Source organism: Lynx canadensis, chromosome B3 (assembly GCF_007474595.2).
Source record: "Lynx canadensis isolate LIC74 chromosome B3, mLynCan4.pri.v2, whole genome shotgun sequence".
NCBI classification, from domain to species: domain Eukaryota; kingdom Metazoa; phylum Chordata; class Mammalia; order Carnivora; family Felidae; genus Lynx; species Lynx canadensis.
The window spans coordinates 80,367,342-80,390,702 of record NC_044308.2 but is presented as its reverse complement, the minus strand read 5'-3'; the positions used below and the strand labels follow the sequence as shown (position 1 = coordinate 80,390,702).

The 23,361-nt window shown below is 37.0% G+C and overlaps 1 protein-coding gene and 1 pseudogene across 1 annotated transcript in view; one reads left to right on the top strand and one right to left on the bottom strand.

Moving 5' to 3' along the window:
* Nucleotides 1-23,361, bottom strand: part of SCFD1 (sec1 family domain containing 1) — a 123,669-nt gene that overhangs the window by 76,226 nt on the left and 24,082 nt on the right. Inside the window, exons 10-12 of the mRNA XM_030318874.1 lie at nucleotides 22,505-22,604; nucleotides 3,541-3,680; nucleotides 138-228 (exon numbers count right to left, since the gene is read on the bottom strand). Of these exons, the coding sequence (XP_030174734.1) occupies nucleotides 138-228; nucleotides 3,541-3,680; nucleotides 22,505-22,604 (331 nt within the window). The remainder of the gene's footprint in view (nucleotides 1-137; nucleotides 229-3,540; nucleotides 3,681-22,504; nucleotides 22,605-23,361) is intronic.
* Nucleotides 13,419-14,216, top strand: LOC115516333 (annotated as a pseudogene).

The following is a 23,361-nucleotide window of genomic DNA, read 5'->3' as shown; positions in this document are numbered from 1 at the left end:
TAAATTGACAATACTTTTTTTGTTATTAAAACAATGAATGGCTCAAATTTTCATAAGGAACAAAAAAGTTAACCTCTTCCTCCCTCCAGATGTCCTTCTACTTTTGTATAATTCTAAGACAGCAAACAGAATCTTACCATAATGCTTTTAAGTCGTTTAACCTCATCTTCCTGTGCTCGGTAAGATTCTAGTTCTTGCTGAACTGATTCTGCAACTTCTGGGAATGGACTGAAACAGTAATGAACAAGATGAACTATGATTATGACATTAAAATATTCCTTTTTGTATGAATTCTGAAATATATACCATGAGGATTTATTTTTATTTTAAATGTACCTATTTGGATTTGAATATTTTTTATATATAACATAGGCAGAAAACACTTAGCATAAATCCAACTATATCCTTCTAGTATCTATATTATAAATACTACTTCTTTAAAATGCATATCATAATACTTCTACATTTAAGGACATTTAAATTTTTTTCTATTATTTTCATTAGCCATATCATATTTTTCTTCACCTATATGCTGTTAGGAAAAAAAGTAAAATATTTAAGTGACTGAAAAACAAAGAAGAGGAGTCATGGTATACCAAACATCAATTAAATATTACTAACCAAATTAACACAGATTATCAAAGGGTTCATATAACTACAAACATGGCATTTAAAAAATATTACATGCAGGTAATTGTGAAAAAAGGTCTTTTAATTCTGTAAGCTTAATATCTTAGAACACTGTTAGTAAAAACAGGATACAGGCCACAGTTTTGCTGTTCTAATGTGTGATGTCTTCTTCCAGGCAAATGAGGTTTAGCAGTAATATCCGTAGACTTAGGACACAAGTGATCTGCAATCATTGAGCAGCTTTGGTTGGAACAGTTTCACGTGGCACTAATCTTGAATAATTCTAAACGAATGTGTGGTTGACCATGAAATAGTCCCTAATGTAAATAATTTTCATCTACAGCTTTAGCAGAGGCCAGAAGCTTTGCTTCCTTCAAAAAAGAAAAGACAATGAATAGCAATAAAACAAAAGCACTTTGCCCTGACACCTGGTAACACTCCATTCACAATCAGCACATTTCACCCAATGGAGACTGAGAGAAATGGCAGAAGTCCCTGAAAGGATTTTGAGGAAAACAGTCCAGTTTTACATGACAACTGTAGGCATAAACCTCAGCTTCAGCAGACTATGCTGGCAGAATATAGCACTGAGCATGTTTAAATGTGCTGGCTGAATTAGATAATCCTGAAATCTCCAGTATCTTCTAGTCTTAGGACTAACAAACAATAACTGCTTACATTTACAGGGTGCTCACTCTATGCCAAACACAATGCTAAAAATGTGTCTCAATTTCTCATCTAATCTAACCACGGTCTTGGTGAGGTACATACTATTAATAATTAAGACCAGGACCTTTGGGATCTGCCAGGACTGGCCTTTATTCTTGTTTTTACCAATGATAACTAGATGACTCTGGGCAAGTTACTTCTTTATATTTTTCACTTTGTCTTCATAACAACCCTCTGAAATAGGGCAATAGATTCGTAGAATTATCATCCCTACATTTTACTGATGAGGAAAATGAAGCTCAGAAAGATTTAAGTTACTTCTTTTATTCTACACAATCTCCCAGTATCTTTGCACATACATTACTATTACTGTATTTCTCTAATATTGTAGTACAATCTTTAGAGTGAGAGTTATTCAGGGCTACAATTACTTACAAAGAATTAAATATCTTACTATTCAACTGACTTCTTAGATTGTTCCTAAATATATAGTCTAAAGAAAATAGTCAAATCTTCCATATTTGAATGAAGACATTTTTTTCTTAAGCTTTTTTCTATTAGAAAATGTGAATCTTTTTTTAAAGTTTATTTATTTATTTTGAGAGAGAGAGTGAGATACAGTGTGGAAATGGCAGAGAGAGGGAGAGAAAGAATCCCAAGCAGGCTCCAAGCTGTCAGCAAAGAGCTGACACGGGGCTCTATCTCACGAACTGTGAGATCATGACCTGAGCAGAAATCAGGAGTCAGATGCTCAACTGACTGAGTCACCCAGTCGCCCCCCCAAAAGTGTTTATCTTCAAGTTAACTTTAAAATACTCTGCATACTCTATAAATAACATAAATGTAATTTCTTGTTCTTTGCCACTATGGAAAAAAATACAGACTATGGAATTCTAAAGAGAAGAAAATCATTTAAAATCAATTATAATAGTATTAGGCTAAGTGAAATAAGTCAGTCAGAGAAAGACAGATACCATATGTTTTCACTCATATGTGGATCTTAAGAAACTTAACAGGAGACCATGGGGGAGGTGAAGAGGGAAAAAAAAGTTACAAACAGAGAGGAAGGGAGGCAAACCATAAGAGACTCATAAATACACAGAACAAACTGAGGGTTGAGAGGGTTGGGGGAGCGGGGAAAGTGGGTGATGGGCAATGAGGAAGGCACCTGTTGGGATGAGCACTGGGTGTTGTATGGAAGGAAGGCCATTTGACAATAAATTATATTAAAAAATAAAAAATAAAAATAAATAAAATCAATCATATTAGTACCTAAACTGCCACAGCAGAAAGAGGAAAACCGTGACTTTTCTTTGCAGAGAAAATAAAATTCCTTGTTATAAGCAATGTGACTTTCCAGTGTTAAAAAAAAAAAAAAAAAGTTATAAATAGATAAAGCACACAAAAAATCCAGCTGATTGAATCAATCCTATTATTTTACTTCTCTTTAAACATAAATGAGGCCAAAAGGAATAGCCATATCACGAACATGGACACATATATAGGTACAGTAATGCTTGAAATACTCAAAATAATAGTAATAATAAATAACATTATACTTCTGTAATTGTTGATGAGCAGCATTCTTTTTCTCAGAGAAAAAGGATATTTTTGGTTAGTTTGTTTAGAATGACTTCCCTAGCCATAAGGACCACTAGATAACTTTTATAACAATTAATGAGGCCATTAAATACCCTAAACTTTAAAGGGACATAGCAACACATGGGATCTATATATCTGCCTACAATAAATCACAAAGCAAATTATTATTTCTAATGTGCTTTAAACAAATCTGATTTTCAGGCTTAGCTATTCTCTCTCCACAGTTATCTAAAACTGTGTTTGTATGAAGGCAGATACGGAACAAAGAGGGAAAATTACACTTCAATGTTTTCCTGTCACAAAAACCTACTTTAATGAAAGACAGAAATGGTCTTGTAGAGGGTCAATGGATAGCAACACAATTAAAAAAAACTACCTATAAAATCTACCAAATCATATAGTATGGTTTTAATCAACAGGCAAGTGGCCCCTAAAAAACAACCAACAAAAAACAACATAGGAATCAGGAAGAAATCAAGCAATAAAGACATCTCTACAGACTATTTAGTTATGGCTACCTCTTGTGTAGATGAACCACTATTATCTTTTTGATTTTTTTAATCAAATTCATTGTCATATGACATATTCATTTCTTTTTAAGGGGTGAATCTTTCACTTACTGATACTTTTCTTACTTACCTTCCTTTATGTTTCTGCCAAAATTTATCAACTGGAGTTAAATCATAAGACTTCTTGTTTTTTCTCTTTGGTCGAGCACCAGCTGGAGAATTTTCTACTCCTGAAGATTCTTCCAAATTAACTCTGTTTAAATGGAAATCCTAGGAAAAAGTGATCTTTTTTTAAGTAACAATTTAAGAACCATAACATTTCCTACAATGAGGAACATAATCAACAGATTCTTGCTGTCTTTTCTAATATTTCTAATAAGGACAAAATACACATCTGAAATTTAAAGACCTCTTTCTAATGTCTTGTTACACAAAATGTACTTTCAAATGTTTATGTATTTTAATTAAAATAGTAGATGCAAATGATTAAAACTTAAAAAAATATATAAAAATCATGTTAAGGTTGTGTATCCTCCTAGAAAAATATTTTTGCATATGGCAGCATAGACATATCCTTTTAATTTTAAAGAGTTAGATTACATTATGCATATTTTGTACCTTGCTTTTCTCACTTAACAAAGTATTTTATCTTTTTTTAAATAACATATTCTTTTTTTTAAGTTTATTTACTGTGAAAGAGACAGCGTGTGTGAGCACACATGGGGGAAGGGCAGAGAGAGGGGGAGAAAGAGAATCCCAAGCAGGCTTTGTGCTGCCAACATACAGCCCAAAATGGGACTCAGTCTCATGAGCTGTGAGTTAATAATCTGAGCCGAAATCAAGTGTCAGATGCTTAACCAACTGAGCCACCCACGCGCCCCAATAATGTATTTTAGAGTTTTTTCTCTACCTCTGTATTTACATCTACCTCATCTTTATCATGGTTGTATAGGAGTCCAACATTTGGACATAATCCATTTATTTAAACAGGCCTCCTAATGCCTGTTTCTAGTAACAAACATAGTCTTAAATATAATTTTTAAACTTTTAGAAAGTGAGTATTTTTTCTATCCTTTCCCTTCCTTCTTGCATTAGACCCAGGGAATTCCTTCGTGTAATAACAGTATTTTATGGTTCAACTCTACTCTGAAGAATAGTGAGCCAAAGACAAAATATGGCCATCAGTAAATGAGTAAATGAATGACGAGCAAAAAAAGAAATTATGTGGAGAAATTATCTAATATGACTACATTATCATCTTAGTTCTAAGATAGAAGGGTTTTTTTTTTTAATATTTATTTTTGAGAGAGAGAGAGAGAGCGAGAGAGAGAGCGCACCAGCAGGGGAGGGGCAGAGGTAGAGAGAGCGAGAGAGATACAGAATCCAAAGCAGGCTCCAGGCTCTGGGCTGTTAGCACAGAGCCCGACATGGGGCTTGAACCTGGGAACTGTGAGATCGTAACCTGAGCCCAAGTCAGATGCTTAACCGCTGAACCACCCAGGCACCCCTAGAAGTTTTTAATTAATAATTAAACTTCTAGGTCCTAGCAGATTAAATACTGATTGTAACTTAATCTCCTCTTTTATTATTTTTCTAAATTTAAATCCAAGTTAGGTAACAGTGTAATAATGATTTTAAGAGTAGAATTTAGTGATTCATCACTTACATACAGCACCCAGTGTTCATCCCAAGTGCGCTCCTTAACGCCCATCACCCATTTGGCCCATCCCCCCACCGAACACCCCTCTAGAAACCTTCAGATTGTTCTCTGTATTTAAGAGTCTCTTATGGTTTGTGTCCCTCTGTTTTTGTATTATTTTTGCTTCTCTTCCCTTATGTTCGTCTGTTTTGCATCTTAAATTCCACGTATGAGTGAAATCATGTTTGTCTCTCTGTGACTGACTTCTTTCACTGAGCATAATACACTCTAGTTCCATCCATGTTGCTGCAAATGGCAAGATTTCATTCTTTTTGACTGCTGAGTAATATTCCATTGTGTGTGTGTGTATGTGTGTATAATTTGGCTATTGTCAATAGTGCTGCTATAAACATCGTGATGCATGTGCCCCTTTGAATTAGCATTTTTGCATCCTTTGGATAAATACCTAGTAGTCCAACTGCCAGGTCATAGGGTGGTTCTATTTTTAATTTTTAGGGGAATCTCCATACTGTTTTCTAGAGTGGCTGCAACAGTTAGCATTCCCACTAGCAGTACGAAAGGGTCCCCCTTTCTCCTCATCTTCACCAACATCTGTTGCTTCCTGAGTTGTTAATTTTAGTCATTCTAACTTAATTTCCTCTTGATAAAAGTAGGTCAAGTCTAGTCTAGTACATTAAACCATACCCTGCAACTGTGTTTTGAGAAATAACATAATAATGGCAAGAACACTTCCATTGTTTGCATTAACAGCCAGGCAAATAAGAAAAATTTTGGTCTTCAAAACTGGGAAATTAGAACATTCTGTGCTGTACTTAGTCATATTAAAGAAACTGAATATTTATACACAAATACAAGACAACAGAATTAGTTTTAACAGGCAGAGTCGAAACTGTTCCCTCTGATATTCATACTTTCTTGACTTAGAAGACTGGACAATGGTGTCCCCAATCACGGGTTATAAATAAATAACATTGAGAAGTGCTAATAACATGGGTAAGTCTTCAGCAGTATTGGTTTCCTTTTACAAGTTAAAGTAGACCAGTAGACCCAAACAGAGCTAATGTTAACAAAATTACATTTTGATGAAATAGGTGACACCCATTTATACAGAGCTAAGATTTATATTCATATGAGAAAACAGCAAAGTAAAATAAAAGTAACTTATTTTGTCAAAGAATTGAGACAAATCTAATCAAGTGTCTAGATCATTTTACAGAAAATACTGGGGATAGAGAACCATGTCAAATTGCGTCCCACAAGAATACAATCAACCAAACACAGAAACGTAGGAAATTCTTTAGAAAACGATTCCTATTCCTTCAACCAAAAAACGGCAATAAAAAAGGAATGGAAACAGAGGAATTACTATAAATTGAGAAACTTAAAGATATATCAACCAATGCAATGTACAGATACTGTTTGGATCCCTGTTTGAACAAACCAATTGTAAAGATGCGTCTTTGAAACAGTTAGGAAATGCTGAATACAGAGATAATATGAGACACTACCAAAGAATAATTGTTAATTTTGTTAGGTATGATAATAAAATTATGGTCCTTCTTTAAAGATAAATGCTGCAGTATGTATGCATAGATGATATAATGCCTGAGATAAGATGCATATTGCCTGGGAAACTGAGTGATGCAAATGGAGGTTCATTATAGCACCCTGTAACTTTGTCTTTTTATATGAAATATTGCCTAAAAAAATCTTAAAATTTTATCCATAACAATGAATACAACCTGCAAATTTTTGCCCCTTGACACAGTGATTGTGAAAGTACGTGTTGAGATGGGGCCTCATCACCCTTAATTTGGGAGTGATTATGAAAAATAAGAGTTTCTCCTTGCCCATCCACATTGGACAAGAAACAAAGAATACTGTGAATATAGATATGTTATTTTAATACACGGAGGTTCAAGGGTTCTTTTATATTGAACAGCACTACCCAACATATCCTAATTCAGATGCCAAGGTATTCTGTACAGATTCAGCAATGTCAGTAACACTCTGATAAGCTAGTTCATTCTTATTTTTTTTTTTTAATTTTTTTTTTCAACGTTTATTTATTTTTGGGACAGAGAGATACAGAGCATGAACGGGGGAGGGGCAGAGAGAGAGGGAGACACAGCATCGGAAACAGGCTCCAGGCTCTGAGCCATCAGCCCAGAGCCCGACGCGGGGCTCGAACTCACGGACCGCGAGATCGTGACCTGACTGAAGTCGGACGCTTAACCGACTGCGCCACCCAGGCGCCCCTAGTTCATTCTTATTAAAGCAAAATTCCTTATTACTCTAGGAATCATGGGCTAAAAAAGCCCCTACAGATACACTGCTGACTACATGCAGACATTTCCAATTTATTCATTCTCTAAACTAGCAAAGAACTTGAGACGTAATGATTTAGAAACAGGATGTCCAATACAGTTGATACTGGTCACATGTGGCCACTGATTATCTGGAAAGTAACTAGTCAGAATTGAGATGTGATATAAGTACAACATACACCAAATTTTTAAGACTTAATATATAAAGAGAATATAAAATAATTAGTTTTAAATTGATGTGTTAAAATGCCAATAATTTGATTTATAGAGTTATATAAAATATATTAAAATAAATTTCATCTGTTCCTTTTTATGTTTTTAATGTGGCTATGGGAAAATCTAAAATTACATCTGTAGTTCACACTTTATTTCTTTGAGAAAGCACTGTTTTAGAAACCCTGAACTTTGGTCAATGATAAAAGGAAGAGAAAAGAAAAATATGTGAAGACATTAAGAAAAAAGGAAGGAAAAATCTAACTTGGAATACTTCTAAGAATCATTTAATTTAAAAAGAAAATCTCTATACAATGCTGCATCATAAACATAGATAAAAATCTCAAAATCCTACATATTAAGCAAGTGGGATATAAGGGGGAAAAATGGTAGCAACCTAATGCTAGATTAGTATATGGCAAGTAACATATACTCTTCTTTCCCTTAAATAAACATTTTTTAAGTTTATTTATTTATTTTGAGAGAGAAGAGAGAGCATGGGAGGGGCAGAGAGGGAGGGCTAGAGAAAGAATCCTAAGCAGGCTCCATGCTGATGGCACAGAGCTCAATGTGGGACCTGAATTCACCAGCTGTGAGATCATAACCTGAGCTGAAATCAAGACTTAGATGTTTGGGGTGCATCTGGGTGACTCAGTCAGTTAAGCATGTAACTCTTGGTTTTGGCTCAGGTCATGATCTCATTGTTTGTGAGATCAAGCCCCATGTTGAGTTCTGCACTGACAGCATGGAGGCTGCTTAGGATTCTCTCTCTCCCTCTGTCTCTGCCCCTCCCCTGCTAGCACATGCGCTTTCTCTCTTTCAAAATAAATAAATAAAGTCAGAGCACTAAAAAAAGAATGAGACGCTTAACCAACTAAGCCACCCAGGAGCCCCTCCCTTAAATAACATTTTAATTCAAGCTCAGAAATAGCAATGAATATGGAAATACAATGAAACAATACCATTTTAAAAAATGAATGAAGTCAAGGTTGTTTTCTTGGCTTTTATGTAGTCTACACACTTTTATCAGGAGCTTCCTATGAACAACTTAGATTAAGGGAGTAGAAGTTTACATCATACTTGACTTTTAGGCAAATGCCTCAAACTAGTCCAATACAGTGTTGTCCAAGGGGTTTTGTGTTAATAAAGACTACAGGATCAACAGAGCATCAATCTTCAAAGCATAAAACTTTGAACTACACTTAGGATCCAATATACTGTAATCACACATCTTTAAAAAACAGGAGTGCTTTATGGGGCGCCTGGGTGGCGCAGTCGGTTAAGCGTCCGACTTCAGCCAGGTCACGATCTCGCAGTCCTTGAGTTCGAGCCCTGCGTCGGGCTCTGGGCTGATGGCTCGGAGCCTGGAGCCTGTTTCCGATTCTGTGTCTCCCTCTCTCTCTGCCCCTCCCCCGTTCATGCTCTGTCTCTCTCTGTCCCAAAAATAAATAAACGTTGAAAAAAAAAAAAAATTAAAAAAAAAAAAAAACAGGAGTGCTTTGAATTGAGGGGGCCAACATGGTGAAGTAGGGGGATCCATACGTCCTGTGTCTCTTAAACAAACAAGTGTAGAAGCCAAAGGACCTTGAACACCAGAGCCTGGGAGGAAAAGAGACTGAATCTACTAGGAAGAAAATGGGAAAGCTGGAAAAAAGATAGGTGGGTAATTGCGAACTGGGGGAGATAAAAAAGGCCGTGTGGACATGGAGGGGAGGAACCGTCTTCTGTGGAAAGACAAAGGGAAGAGAAAGAGTGGCTCGGGAAGTGCAGGACCAGAGCTGGACAGGAGAAAGACCCTGCACTGAGACTGAGAGGGATCTGATCTCTAAATGCAGGCCTTTCTTCGGACTGGGGCCGGCTCCCTGTTTGTGCACCTGGGGAGGAGGGGAGCCAGGCCTAGGTGTGGTTGTAGGTCAGAAGCTCAGTCCACAGCTGGCGAAAGTGGTTCCCTCCCTGGAAGGCTGCATGATAGCACAGAACCTGCTTGCGTCTACTACCCCCAGGCATGGTGGCTGGGCCGAGGGTGCAGACTGCAGGAGAATAAGGTGGCCGTTTCCCTGAAGTGCTGTGGGAAAAGACAAAGCCTGCCTGCGTCCGCCACCCCGGGGCTCACAGTGAGGGCAGCGGCTCTCAATCCTCAATAGGAGAAGTCGGTCCTCCCTGTAGTGTGGCAGCACAGACAAAGCCAGCTGTCTGGCGTTACGTGGTAACGCCACATTGAGAGGCGCTTCCCCAGCGCCAGAGCTCATGGAGCAGGACTCTGAATCCTAGCCAAGTGCAGGGTCATGGGAGTTGGTGGAGCAAGAAGGACCGCCCCCATCTGCACCCGCAGCACAGTGTGGATGACTCCAACGGAGTCCACCAGGTCTGGCTCCGTGGAGAAGACACTGGGAGATCATTCCCACCCACCACTACTCCAAGGCAGGGCCTCAGGGATCACTCCCTTGGCCCATAATGGAGGTGGGTCCAGAAAACGCCAAACCATGCCCCCTCGTACTGGGTAACTGCACATCCACCAGAGTGGCACAGACCCTGTGGACAGCAACTACCTACAAGCACTGCAGCATTGACCCAGATTAACTCTAGGTCAATTCTGGATATATAAATCTATTCTCCACCCTCCACCCCCCCCCCATTCCTCCTCCTTATCTCTTCCCTCCCCTAGGCTGGCTACTCTGGTTATTGGTCTGTCTCAACAGGCATATTTAATCCACTGTCTTGATACATGTTCTACACCTCCTTCTTTACACTCCTCTCTCTCTCTCTCTCTCTCTCTCTCTCTCTCTCTCTCTGGAATAATCAAGTCATATAGTTTCTCTGGGTAATTTGATTTTCATTTCGTTTTCCCCACCTCCTTCTTTATTTTCCTTTCTCTCTCTGGATTAAGCCTTTTAGTCTCTCTGCCTAATCAATGTTTATTTTTTCTCCCCACCCCCCACCACCCCCCCTTCCCCCCACTTCTGTCATTTCTTTCTTTGTATATGCTCTTCCATCAGCACCGCCTCCACCCTCTTCTTTACTTGTAGTTGGTGTTTTTGGGTTTTTTGGTTTTAGTCTTTAGGTTTTTGTTTATTTGTTTGTGTAATTTGTGTGTTTGTGTGTTTTTGTCTCCTGTTTGTCTACCTGTTTTCCTTTACAGGGCTACTCCAAGGAACAAATCAAAGCACACCTCGTGGAGGGTACAAAATATTACTACGAGTAGGGTAATAAAATAACCAAAGTCACAAACACAGAGAGCAAGTAACAATCCCCCAAAAAACACGTCCTGAAGGGCCAGGCCCTGGACAGCATATGACCCTCCTTTAATACAGCTGTGCTCACAGGTGCACAGCACACAAGCTTTTAAAACACGTAAGAGACAGAAAACTAGCCAAAATGACGAAACGGAAGAATTTTCCTCAAAAGAAACTCCAGAAAGTAGTGACAGCTAATGAATTGATCAAAACCGATTTAAGCAATATAACAGAACAAGGATTTAGAATAATAGTCATAAAATTAATTGCTGGGCTTGAAAAAAGCATAGAGGACAGCAGAGAATCTATTGCTGCAGAGATCAAGGGACTAAAAAATAGTCATGATGAATTAAAAAATGCTATGAGGTGCAAAATAAAATGGAGGCAGCCATAGCAGGTAGACCCGTAAGAGTAGCCGTAGACCTATCTACTGAAACTTGGCAGGCCAGAAAGGAATGGCAGGAAATCTTCAATGTGATGAACAGAAAAAATATGCAGCTGAGAATCCTTTATCCAGCAAGTCTGTCATTTAGAATAGAAGGAGAGATAAAGGTCTTCCCAAACAAACAAAAACTGAAGTAATTCATCACCACTAAATCAGCCCTATAAGAGATGCTAAGGGGGACTTTGTGAGTGAAATGCTGCAAGGACCACAAAGTACCAGAGACACTACTACAAGTATAAAAGCTTACAGATATCCCAATGACTCTAAAACCTATCTTTGTAAATGGACTAAATGCTCCAACCAAAAGATACAGGGTATCAGAATGGATAAAAAAAACAAGACCCATCTATTTGTTGTCTACAAGAGACTCATTTTAGACCTGAGGACACGTTCAGATTGAAAGTGAGGGGATGGAGAACTATCTACCATGCTACTGGAAGTCAAAAGAAAGCTGAAGTAGCCATACTTATATCAGACAAACTAGACTTTAAATTAAAGGCTGTAACAAGAGATGAAGAAGGGTATTATATAATAGTTACAGGGTCTATCCATCAGGAAGAGCTAACAATTATAAATGTCTATGCACCAAATATGGAAGCCACCAAATGTATAAAACAATCACAAACATAAGCAACCTTACTGATAAGAATGTGGTAATTGCAGGGGACTTTAATACTCCACTTACAACAATGCATAGATCATCTAGACACAGGATCAATAAAGAAACAAGAACCCTGAATGATATATTGGATCAGATGGACTTGACAGATATATTAGAACACTGCATCCCAAAGCAACAGAATATACTTTCTTCTCGAGCGCACATGGAACATTCTCCAAGATAGATCACATACTGGGTCACAAAACAGCCCTTCATAAGTATAAAAGAATTGAGATCATACCATGCACACTTTCGGACCACAATGCTATGAAACTTGAAATAACCACAGGAAAAAGTCTGGAAAATCTCCAAAAAAGCATGGAGGTTAAAGAACACCCTACTAAAGAATGAATGGGTCAACCAGACAATTAGAGAGGAAATCAAAAAATACATGGAAACAAATGAAAATGAAAATACAACAATTCAAATGCTTTGGGATGCAGCGAAGGCAGTCCTGAGAGGAAAATACATTGTAGTCCAAACCTATCTCAAGAAACAATAAAAATACCAAATACAAAATCTAATAGCACACCTAAAGGAAACAGAAGCAGAACAGCAAAGACACTCCAAACCCAGCAGAAGAAGAGAAATAATAAAGATCAGAGCAGAAATAAATAATATAGAATCTAAAAAAATAGTACAGCAGATCAATGAAACCAAGAGTTAATTTTGAAAAAATAAATAAAATGGATAAACCTCTAGCCAGGCTTCTCAAAAAAGAAAAGGGAGAGGACCCAAATAGATAAAATCATGAATAAAAATGGAATTATTGCAACCAATACCTCAGAAATACAAGCAATTATCAGGGAATACTATAAATACTTATACGCCAACAAACTGGACAACCTGGAAGAAGCACCCACACACTTCCAAAACTCAAACAGGGAGAAATAGAAAACTTGAACAGACCCATAACCAGCGAAGAAATTCAATCAGTTATCAAAAATCTCCCAACAAATAAGAGTCTAGGACCAGATGGCTTCCCTGGGGAATTCTACCAGACATTTAAAGCAGAGATAAAACCTTTCCTTCTTAAGCTGTTCCAAAAAATAGAAAGGGAAGGAAAACTTCCAGACTCATTCTATGAAGCCAGCATTACTTTGATTCCCAACCCAGACAGAGACCCAGCAAAAAAAGGGAACTACAGGCCAATATCCATGATGAATATGGATGCAAAAATTCTCAACAAGATACTAACAAATCTAATTCAACAGCATATAAAAAGAATTAATCACCATGATCAAGTGGGATTCATTCCTGGGCTGCAGGGCTGGTTCAATATTCGCAAATCAATCAATGTGATACATCACATTAATAAAAGAAAAGATAAGAACAATATAATCCTGTCAACTGATGCAGAAAAGCATTTGACAAAATTCAGCATCCTTTCTTAATAAAAACCCTCGAGAGAGAGTTGAACTGTTTGGTCCCTCTCTGCCCACCATATGAAAACTTACATGGAGAAGGTCACAGGTATGGCGGCTGTTACGATGGGAAAACTGACAACCATACCTGCAGGTCTGATATGTGCATCTGTAAGTGTACATGCAGCCAAAGAAGAAGAACTGAAAAAGCAGCTAGTAAAACCAGAGCAGCTCCCCATATATACCACACCACCTCTGCAGTCTAAATATGTCAAAGAGCAGCCTGGTCATTTACAAATAGGCTTTGCATCCATCTGCAAAACAACTGGTCATTATATTGGCTGGTGCAAGGGTGTTTATGTCTTTGTGAAAAATGGGATAATGGATACAGTACAATTTGGAAAAGATGTTTATGTCTATCTGAAGAATCCACCTAGAGATTTTCTTCCAAAAACTGGAGTGATTACAGTTTCAGGATTAGCAGGCTTGTTTTCAGGAAGAAAAGGTTCTAGGTTTAAGAAAATTGCTTATCCTCTGGGACTGGCCACTGTAGCAACTGTTTGCTACCCAGTTCAGTCAGTAATAACTGCCAAGGTAACTGGGAAAAAGGCATATACTACAAACCAGCAAATTTATGAAGCAGTTAAATCATTGTGGACAAAACAAAAAAGAATCACTCCCTAAACCTAAAGAAAAAACTAAGAAAACTCTGGTGAAATAGAAATATCCGCAAAAACTCACAACCTGAATCTTTGAGTGCTTTTACCAACAGAACTCATCTTTGAAACAAAGACAAAATCAGCATCTACCTCAGGTGCTACACAGTTTATGCCTGACCCCAAGCTCATGGATCATGGGCAGTCCCATGCAGAAGACATAGATATGTACAGTACTAGAAGCTGAAATAGTTTGCATAGAGAACTACAAGATGTGTGAAGTTGAAAATAATGATGAAAAAATCATGTAAAGGGTAACTGATACATAGAATAACCTAAACCAAGTTTTTCCCTTACATCTTCTAATGTAATGTACAGTTTGACTAATCACATAAGTGATTAAAACACAAACTGAATTCAATTCAAACAATATTAAATGACTGACGAAGAGGCAGAATTGGAAGTACTGGGATGCATTTAATGATTTTTAGCGGTGTTTATAAAAAAAACCAAAAATAGACTAAATATATAAACACTGATGAGACTAAAATCTGAGCAAATATGTGGGCATAAAAATATTTATACAGATACACGTACATATTTGCTTTACCTTTTTGAAACTAATGTCAGCTAAATTAGAATGTTGGGTAGAAGGATGTGTTCCCCACTTTTTCATTTCCCAGAGCTGAAATAAAATATCCATATTTTATGACAAAAAAAAAAATAAAAACCTTCAAGAAAGTTGGGATAGAAAGAACATACTTAAACACCATAAATCCATTTATGAAAAGCCCACAGCTAATATCATCCTCAATGGGGAAAACCTGAGAGCTTTCCCCCTGAGATCAGGAACACGACAGGGATGTCCACTCTCACCGCTGTTGTTTAACACAGTATTGGAAGTTCTAGCATCAGCAATCAGACAACAAAAGGAAATCAAAGGCATCAAAATTGGCAAAGATGAAGTCAAGCTTTCGCTATTTGCAGATGACATGATACTATACATGGAAAACCCGACAGACCACCAAAAATCTGCTAGAACTGATACATGAATTCAGCAAAATCGCAGGATACAAAATTAATATACAGAAATCAGTTGCATTCTTATACGCTAACAATGAAGCAAAAGAAAGACAAATAAAGAAACTGATCCCATTCACAATTGCACCAAGAAGCATAAAACACCTAGGAATAAACCTAACCAAAAGATGTAAAAGATCTGTATGCTGAAAACTATAGAAAGCTTATGAAGGAAAATGAAGAAGATACAAAGAAATGAAAAAACATTCCGTGCTCATGGATTGGAAGAATAAATATTGTCAAAATATCAGTACTACCCAAAGCAATCTACACATTCAATGCAATCCCAATCAAAATTGCACCAGCATTCTTCTCGAAGCTACAACAAGCAATCCTAAAATTTGTATGGAACCACAGAAGACTCAGAATAGCCAAAGTAATAATTGAAGAAGACCGAAGTGGGAGGCATCACAATCCCAGACTTTAGCCTCTACTACAAAGCTGTAATCATCAAGACAGCATGGTATTGGCACAGAAACAGACACACAGACCAATGGAATAGAGACTCCAGAATTGGACTCACAAATGTAGGGCCAACTAACCTTTGACAAAGCAGGAAGGAGTATCCAATGGAAAAAAGTCACTTTAATAAATGGTGCTGGCAGAATGGACAGCAACATGCAGAAGAATGAAACTAGACCACTTTCTTACACCATTCACAAAAATAAACTCAAAATGAATGAAGTACCTGAATGTGACACAGGAAAGCATCAAAACCTAGAGAAGAAAGCAGGAAAAAACCTCTCTGACCTCAGCCGCAGCAATTTCTTACTTGACACATCTCCAAAGGCAAGGGACTTAAAAGCAAAAATGAACTACTGGGACCCCAGGAAGGTAAAAAGCTTCTGTACTGTAAAGGAAACAATCAACAGAACTAAAGGCAACCAACGGAATGGGAAAAGATATTTGCAAATGACATATCGGATAAAGGGCTAGTATCCAAAATCTATAAAGAACTCACCAAACTCCACACCTGAAAAACAAATAATCCAGTGAAGAAATGGGCAGAAGACATGAATAGACACTTTTCTAAAGAAGGCACTCAGATGGCCAACAGGCACATGAAAAGATGCTCAACGTCACTCCTCATCAGGGAAATACAAATCAAAACCACACTGAGATATCACCTCATGCCAGTCAGAGTGTCTAAAATGAACAAATCAGGAGACTATAGATGCTGGCGAGGACGTCAAGAAATGGGAACCCTCTTGCACTGTTGGTGGGAATGCACACTGGTGCAGCCGCTCTGGAAAAAAGTGTGGAGGTTCCTCAGAAAATTAAAAATAGATCTACCCGATGACCCAGCAATAGCACTGCTAGGAATTTACCCAAGGGATACAGGAGTGCTGATGCATAGGGGCCCTTGTACCCCAATGTTTATAGCAGCACTTTCAACAAGAGCCAAATTATGGAAAGAGCCTAAATGTCCATCAACTGACAAATATAAAGAAGATATGGTTTATATATACAATGGAATACTACTTGGCAATGAGAAAGAATGAAATATGGCCTTTTGTAGCAACATGGATAGAACTGGAGAGTGTTATGCAAAGTGAAATAAGTCATACAGAGAAAGACAGATATCGTATGTTTTCACTCTTATATGGATCCTGAGAAACTTAACAGAAGACCATGGCGGAGGGGAAAGGAAAAAAAAAAGTTACAGAAAGGGAAGGAGGCAAACCATAAGAGACTCTTAAAAACTGAGAATCAACTGAGGGTTGATGGGGGGTGGGAGGGAGGGTAAAGTGGGTGATGGGCATTAAGGAGGGCACCTGTTGGGATGAGCCCTGGGTGTTGTGTGGAAACCAATTTGACAATAAATTTCATATTAAAAAAATAAAAAATAAAAAAAAGTAAAAAATAATAAAAAAATAAAAATAAAAAAGGAGTGCTTCTAAAATGCTTTTCTAATAATCTTTTAAAAGTACTTATTTAGAAACCACTTCCTTTCTTCAATTGGAAAAAAAACCCTTGACATATTAGTATAAATTGTGGTTTAATGTTTCAAATAATAAAAGTCAGTAGCAGAGGGCCAAAGACACAAAAAGGGCACCTGAGATATGAAAAAACAAAGCCCAAGTAAAGAACAAGATACTAAGATGAAATAATGCCCATCCCCCTTTGCCCAATGGTAACTATTCATTGCAGATGAATAATCAAATCTACCCTTCCCACAACCAGGGTATAATAAAAAGGAATCATGACTAATTATTAATCGTGCTTCTTATATCCCAGTAAAAGGAAAGGGGCACTGTAAGGTTTTCACTAGAAGAGTGTATTTCCCATGGTAAATGACCACACTCTTTCTGGCACACAGGGAAGCTGTGTGAATTTTTCAGTTGTTTCCAAGGTCTAGATATATAAATACTATCAGTGTTCCAGATTTTCAGGCAAAGATTTTTAATATAAAAAGCAAGCTCCAATTTTAGATTACCGTTCCTATCTAGAACTTTTACTCCATCTTGTGGAGGTAAAGGGAATAATTATTAAGAATGTTAAAAATTTCAAGGAAACCTCAAAAGCAGCAGTTTTAACTAAAAAAAAATGACATAATTTATGATATCACAGTTATAGTTTTTTCATATTTAGAAACTGCATTAAAATTAATGAACAGGAACTACCATATGATCCAGTAATTGGACAAATGGGTACTTAACCGAAGAATATGAAAACACTAATTCGAAAGGATATATGCAATGCTATGTTTACTGCAGCATTATTTACAATAGTCAAATTATGGAAAGAACCTGCTGTCTGCCAAAAGATGAACAGATAAAGAAGATATGGTATATACACACAATGGAGCATTATACAAACATAAAAAAACAATGAAATCTTGCATCTCCAACAATATGGATGGATCTAGGGAGCATAGTGCTAAGTGAAATATGTCAGAGAAAGAATGCATTCAAACACATATGATTTCATATGTTTTCACTCATCTGTGGAATTTAAGAAACAAAACAAATGAACTAAGGAAATAAAAGAGACAAACCAAAGAAGAGACTCTGGACTATAGCGAACAAAGAGACGATAACCAGAACAGACGTAGGTGAGGGGGGATGGGTTAAATAAGTGAAGGGGATTAAGGGTACACTTCTCTTAACAAGCAGTGAGTTATATACAGAATTGCTGAATCACTAGATTATACACCTGAAACCCTAACACTGTATGTTAACTGTACTGGAATTAAATTTTTTTTTTAATTAAAAAAATCTTAAATTAAAAAATAAAATTAATGAACAGGATTAAGTCAGTGTAACTTGTATAGTTTATCTTAACCAATCTCTTTAAGGAAACTATTTTCGTAAGACCTAAATGTTCTGATAATAATGCTGAGAAAAGACTGTTTAAAGGTAATATGGAATCTGAGAACCTAGCCTAAGAAAGTTAACTAGAGATGTGTTCTATTATTTGTAACAAAAACTAAAACCAACAATAACCCAAATGTCCACAGGAATCCATTACTCCAACCTCCATGCAATCAGGGGGTAACATCTGCTTTGTTTACCACATATCCCAGTGACTAGCATGGAACAGGCACTTACAAATATTTTTTTGAGGGACACCTGGGTCGCGTGGTCGATTGAGCATCTGACTTTGGCTCAGCTCATGATCTCACCGTTCATAAGTTCAAGTCCCACATCAGGCTTTTTGCTGCGAGCAGAGAGCCCACTTCAGATCCTCTGTCCCCTCTCTCTGCCCCTCCTCTGCTCAGGCTCATGTGCTCTCTCAAAAATAAACATTTTAAAAAATATTTTTTTGAACTGAATTTTTACGGACACAAGATTGCCAACTTTTAATTGTGTGAATTGAAGATGAGAGCAAAACCAACCAACCAACCAAACAAACCCTCTACCATCTATTTTTAGCACCTTGTATTTTTAAAAGGATTATTTTAACTCCAAAGAACACGAAATAAATATTACTGCATTATATATCTCACAAAAATACAAGGGTAATAAAAGGTAATGCACACACAAAAAAATTAATATTCACAGCCCTTTCTATTCTCATTTCACTCTACACTGAAAACCTCAAAGACCAGTATAAGCCTTATCTGGCTTCAGGAAAGCTCTGCTCTAAGTTATGTTTCCCAACTTTCTCTTCCAACAAAGGGGAATAAAAGCATATTTCTTCACAGTGCAATTACTTGTACATATACCTTAACTCCTGTGCTCAAAGCATCAAGTACTTTCATTAGAAAAAATAGCAGTATCTTAATGCTCTATACAGCCTCCACATACAACCAGCAGGAATGAAGAGATGACTCCTAACCTATACCACCCTTAGCTCCCACCCAAAAGCCAGGAACCCACCAACCAAATCTAAGATAATCAAAACTATCTCATCATGCCCATCTCTGTATGGCTCCCTATACTACCTCCCTCAGATCCCATCTCTCACTTTTAACCAATTCCTGAAACCATTCTCTCATACCCTCTGGAACTCCTACTCATTCAACAGCCAAATCTCCTTTTCTGAACATCTACTCGAAACTTCCACTGTACTTTCTTGCTCTAACTGAACTCCAACTGGTTGGACCCAGGACTGAGACAGGGGTCTTCCTTGCTACTCCCAGATTCTTCACTTGTCCTCTTCCCTAAAACAACTCCACCTCTGAAATTCCTGCTATTAGTCTATAACAGCAGTTCTCACTCAGAGGCAGTTTTGCACCTCTTCCTAGTCTGGGTATGGCACTGTGTGTAGACATTTGGTTGTCACAACTGAGAAAGTGCTACTGACATCTAGACGGTAAAGGCCAAGGATGCTGCTCAACATCCCACAATGCACAGGGCAGCCCTCCACAACAAAAAATTATTGGGTCCAAAATGTCAATGCCAAGGTTGAAAAATCCTGGTCTATACTCATCCTGACCATTAATGCCACCTACAGAGGCATTTTTCTCATTAAAAATTTTTAATTTATAAATTTTAATGTATAATATTTAATATAATTTAAAAAAATTATAATTTTTCTCATTTAAAAATTGTTTTTTACCTCACCCTTGCAGCAATTACCACTTTTCTCAATTCTCCTAAACAGCAAAAACTCTTTCAGTTTGTCTCTATTCATTCTGTCTCTTCTTTCAATCTCTCTTAAACCTACTTCAGTGTTCTGCCCCTACGCTATGGAAGCTGCTTTTACCACAGTTAGTAATAACCTTGATGTTGCCACACACATTGGTGACTTCTTAGTCCTGAGCATTTGTCTAAGTTGATTCCTGCCTCCTCTCTGAAAACAGTGAATTCACTGCCTTCCAAAACACCACAAATCTAGTTCTCATCTCTCACTTCTGGTTGGTTCTTGCTACATTATACTGTTAGTTCCTATTCTTCACCTTGACCTCTAAATGTTGAAAAATGCCTCAGAGTTCAGTTCTTGGATTCTTCTATCTATATTCATCCCCTTAGTTACCTCCTTTTATCTCTTGGCTTTAAATCTATATATGGACTACTCCAAAATTTATTTCTCTAGACCAGATGTTCTTCTTGAACTCCACACTCATACATTTATTTGATATCTACGCTTGAATATTTTAACAGGCATCTCACATTTAACATGTCTAAAACTGAACATCTGATCTTCGCCCCCAAAATTTCTCCTGCCATGTCTCTCCTATCTCAATAAATAACATCTATCCATTTGCAAAAGCAATACTCTGAACTTATCTTTGACTTCTCTCTTTCTCTTAGATCCCACATCCAATTCATCAGCAAATCCTATGCTCTACATTCCAAAGATTGTCATAACCCTTACCATTTCCATCCTGTTGTAGGCCATCATTATCTCTTGCTAAGATAACTGCAATAGCTTCCTACTGGTCTCTTGACTCTTCTTATGCCCCCCAAAGAAAGTGTTTTCAACACAGCAGCTAGAGTGATACTCTTAAAATGTGTATCAGATGTCACCCTTTACTCAAAACTGCATGTGGCTCCCCATTTCCCTCAAATTGAAAGTCAATTATCTCTACAATAGTCTATAATGTCCTATGCTACATGGTTTCCCATATCCTATTTAACTTCATCTCTTGCTATTTTCCCCCTGCCTTACTTTGCTCTGGTCATCTTGGCTACCTTGTTATCTTTTAAACATGCTAGGCATCATTCTGCCTAGAATGCTATTCTCCCATATAGATATTAATTCACTACCTTACCTCCTTTAGATCTTTCCCCAAATATTCTGTCAGAGAGTAGGCCCTCCAGTAGTTGTTGAATTCTTCTTCAGCCTCTTACATGACCTCCTAAAACTAGCTTCCATGTTCCTTTACTCAGGGTTTAATTCATTAGTCCCTTTGATTCTTCTTGCCCTCTATACTGAATCAGAGTTGCCTACTATTACATCAACACTCATCCTAGAGTCTAAAACAACACAAGACCCCAGGAGGGGCACCTGGGTTGCTCAGTTGGTTAAGTGTCTGACTCTTGATCTCAGCTCAGGTCATGATCTCATGGTCCTAGAGATCAAGCTCTGTGTAGGGCTCCACACTGATAGTGCGGAGCCTGCTTGGGATTCCCTCTCCTTCTCTCCCTCAAAATAAATAAAAACTTTATTTAAATAAACCTTATAGCTAGAATATGGGTTTTAAGGAAACAAACCAAACAAAAAACCATCTATTGTCATGTTTTTCATTTCTTTTCTATATGACACTTCAGGAACTCTTTGCAATAACGATATTATTATATACTATAATCCCTAGAGGCCTGGGCCAGAAATTAGTAAATTAGAGTGCTAGTCTTTGCAGAGCAAATGATTTAGGTTCAAATTCTTTAACTTTGGGTCTAAATTTTTCTATCAAATGGGGACTATTCTGGCTTTATTACATTATGCCTTGTACAGAAATTATTTGTGTACATATTTTCTGCCCAGTGCCTTTGAAGGCTGGGGCTCTTTTATTTATCCGTGTATATCACATGCCATACACACTATTTAATACATGAATATATGTATGCATATAAATACAGATTTTTGTTTCAAACATGATTTTAAATATATGGAATTACTTCAGAAAACATGTGGTGTAATATAAAAATTACTATTTCTTTTTACCATAAAGTGAGGCTACCTGATTCCCAGGAAAAAGGGAGAAATTATGGCTTTCCTCCCCAGAGAGAAACATATTATTTATTTACTTTCTCAGTATGGGAAAAACAAATGAAAAAACTTGTATGAAAACTTTTTTAAAAGTCACTCATTTTCTCCATTCCTTTTCTTTCCATCACTGGCAACAATACAAATGATTAATCTTACACTTTAAAGATCATAAATTCAACGCTTCACTATTCTCCATCATCCACATCCAGTGATACCAAATCCCGTCACTTTTTCTTTCATATTTCTCACCTCCATCCTTCTCATCTGTGTTTTGGTAGCCATGACGTTAATTTTAAATTAAAAGGACCAATGAATGTTACTACATTTTAGTAAAAAGTAGTATATTTAGCCTCTTACCAGTACATCATGCACCAAGGCTTGATATGTCCAAGTATGGTGTAAAGGAGTTGCCAAATCTATGTTTCTGTCAACAAGGACTAATAAAGGCCTTTGGAAGCTGTAAATATATTTAAAAAATTATATAACTCCTGGTAACAGTATATACATCTCCATTTTTCTAATACCTTTCAGTATATACCATTCTGATATGAACAATAAGTATGCTAATACTAACATTCCATAATAGTTTGCTCTATGCTTTGGACTACTTAGAGCCTGTGTATAATGCTAGATTATTAAGTCTCAGGGAATTGTCTTAAAGGATAAAATCTATACAAGTACTTTTACAGAATAATTGTATAGTTATCAAAGTAAGAATAAGTTGCTTCTATTCAGATTTGTATTTCACATTTCTGGAAAAAAGGAAAGCTATTGTCAGTTTCTGGGAAAATTAGAAGACAGAGTAGGATCTTATAAATGTACACTAATGTTTGACAGTTTCAAATAACAAATTACAACTTTTTTTCTGTAAACACAAATTCAAAACAGCAGACCCTAGAGAAGAACCTTATGAAACCTTATCCCATTATAAGATATAAAACTAAAAGCATTAAGCCAAAACGGTACCTAATTATATTATTATTCACCTAGCAGATACTTCATATATTATTGATGTGAAGCAGACTTAAAGCAAAGTGAGGCACAAAGTCATCTGGTTGCCAATTTGGCACTACTGTATCAAGAGTATACATCAATTTTACAAGATACTGTTATCTGATTATATTAATTATGCACGTTTTTTCCTGCTAGAGACCTTTGACCATTTTAGTAACTCATTACACTGTACTGATTATAAATGCACTGCACTGATTATA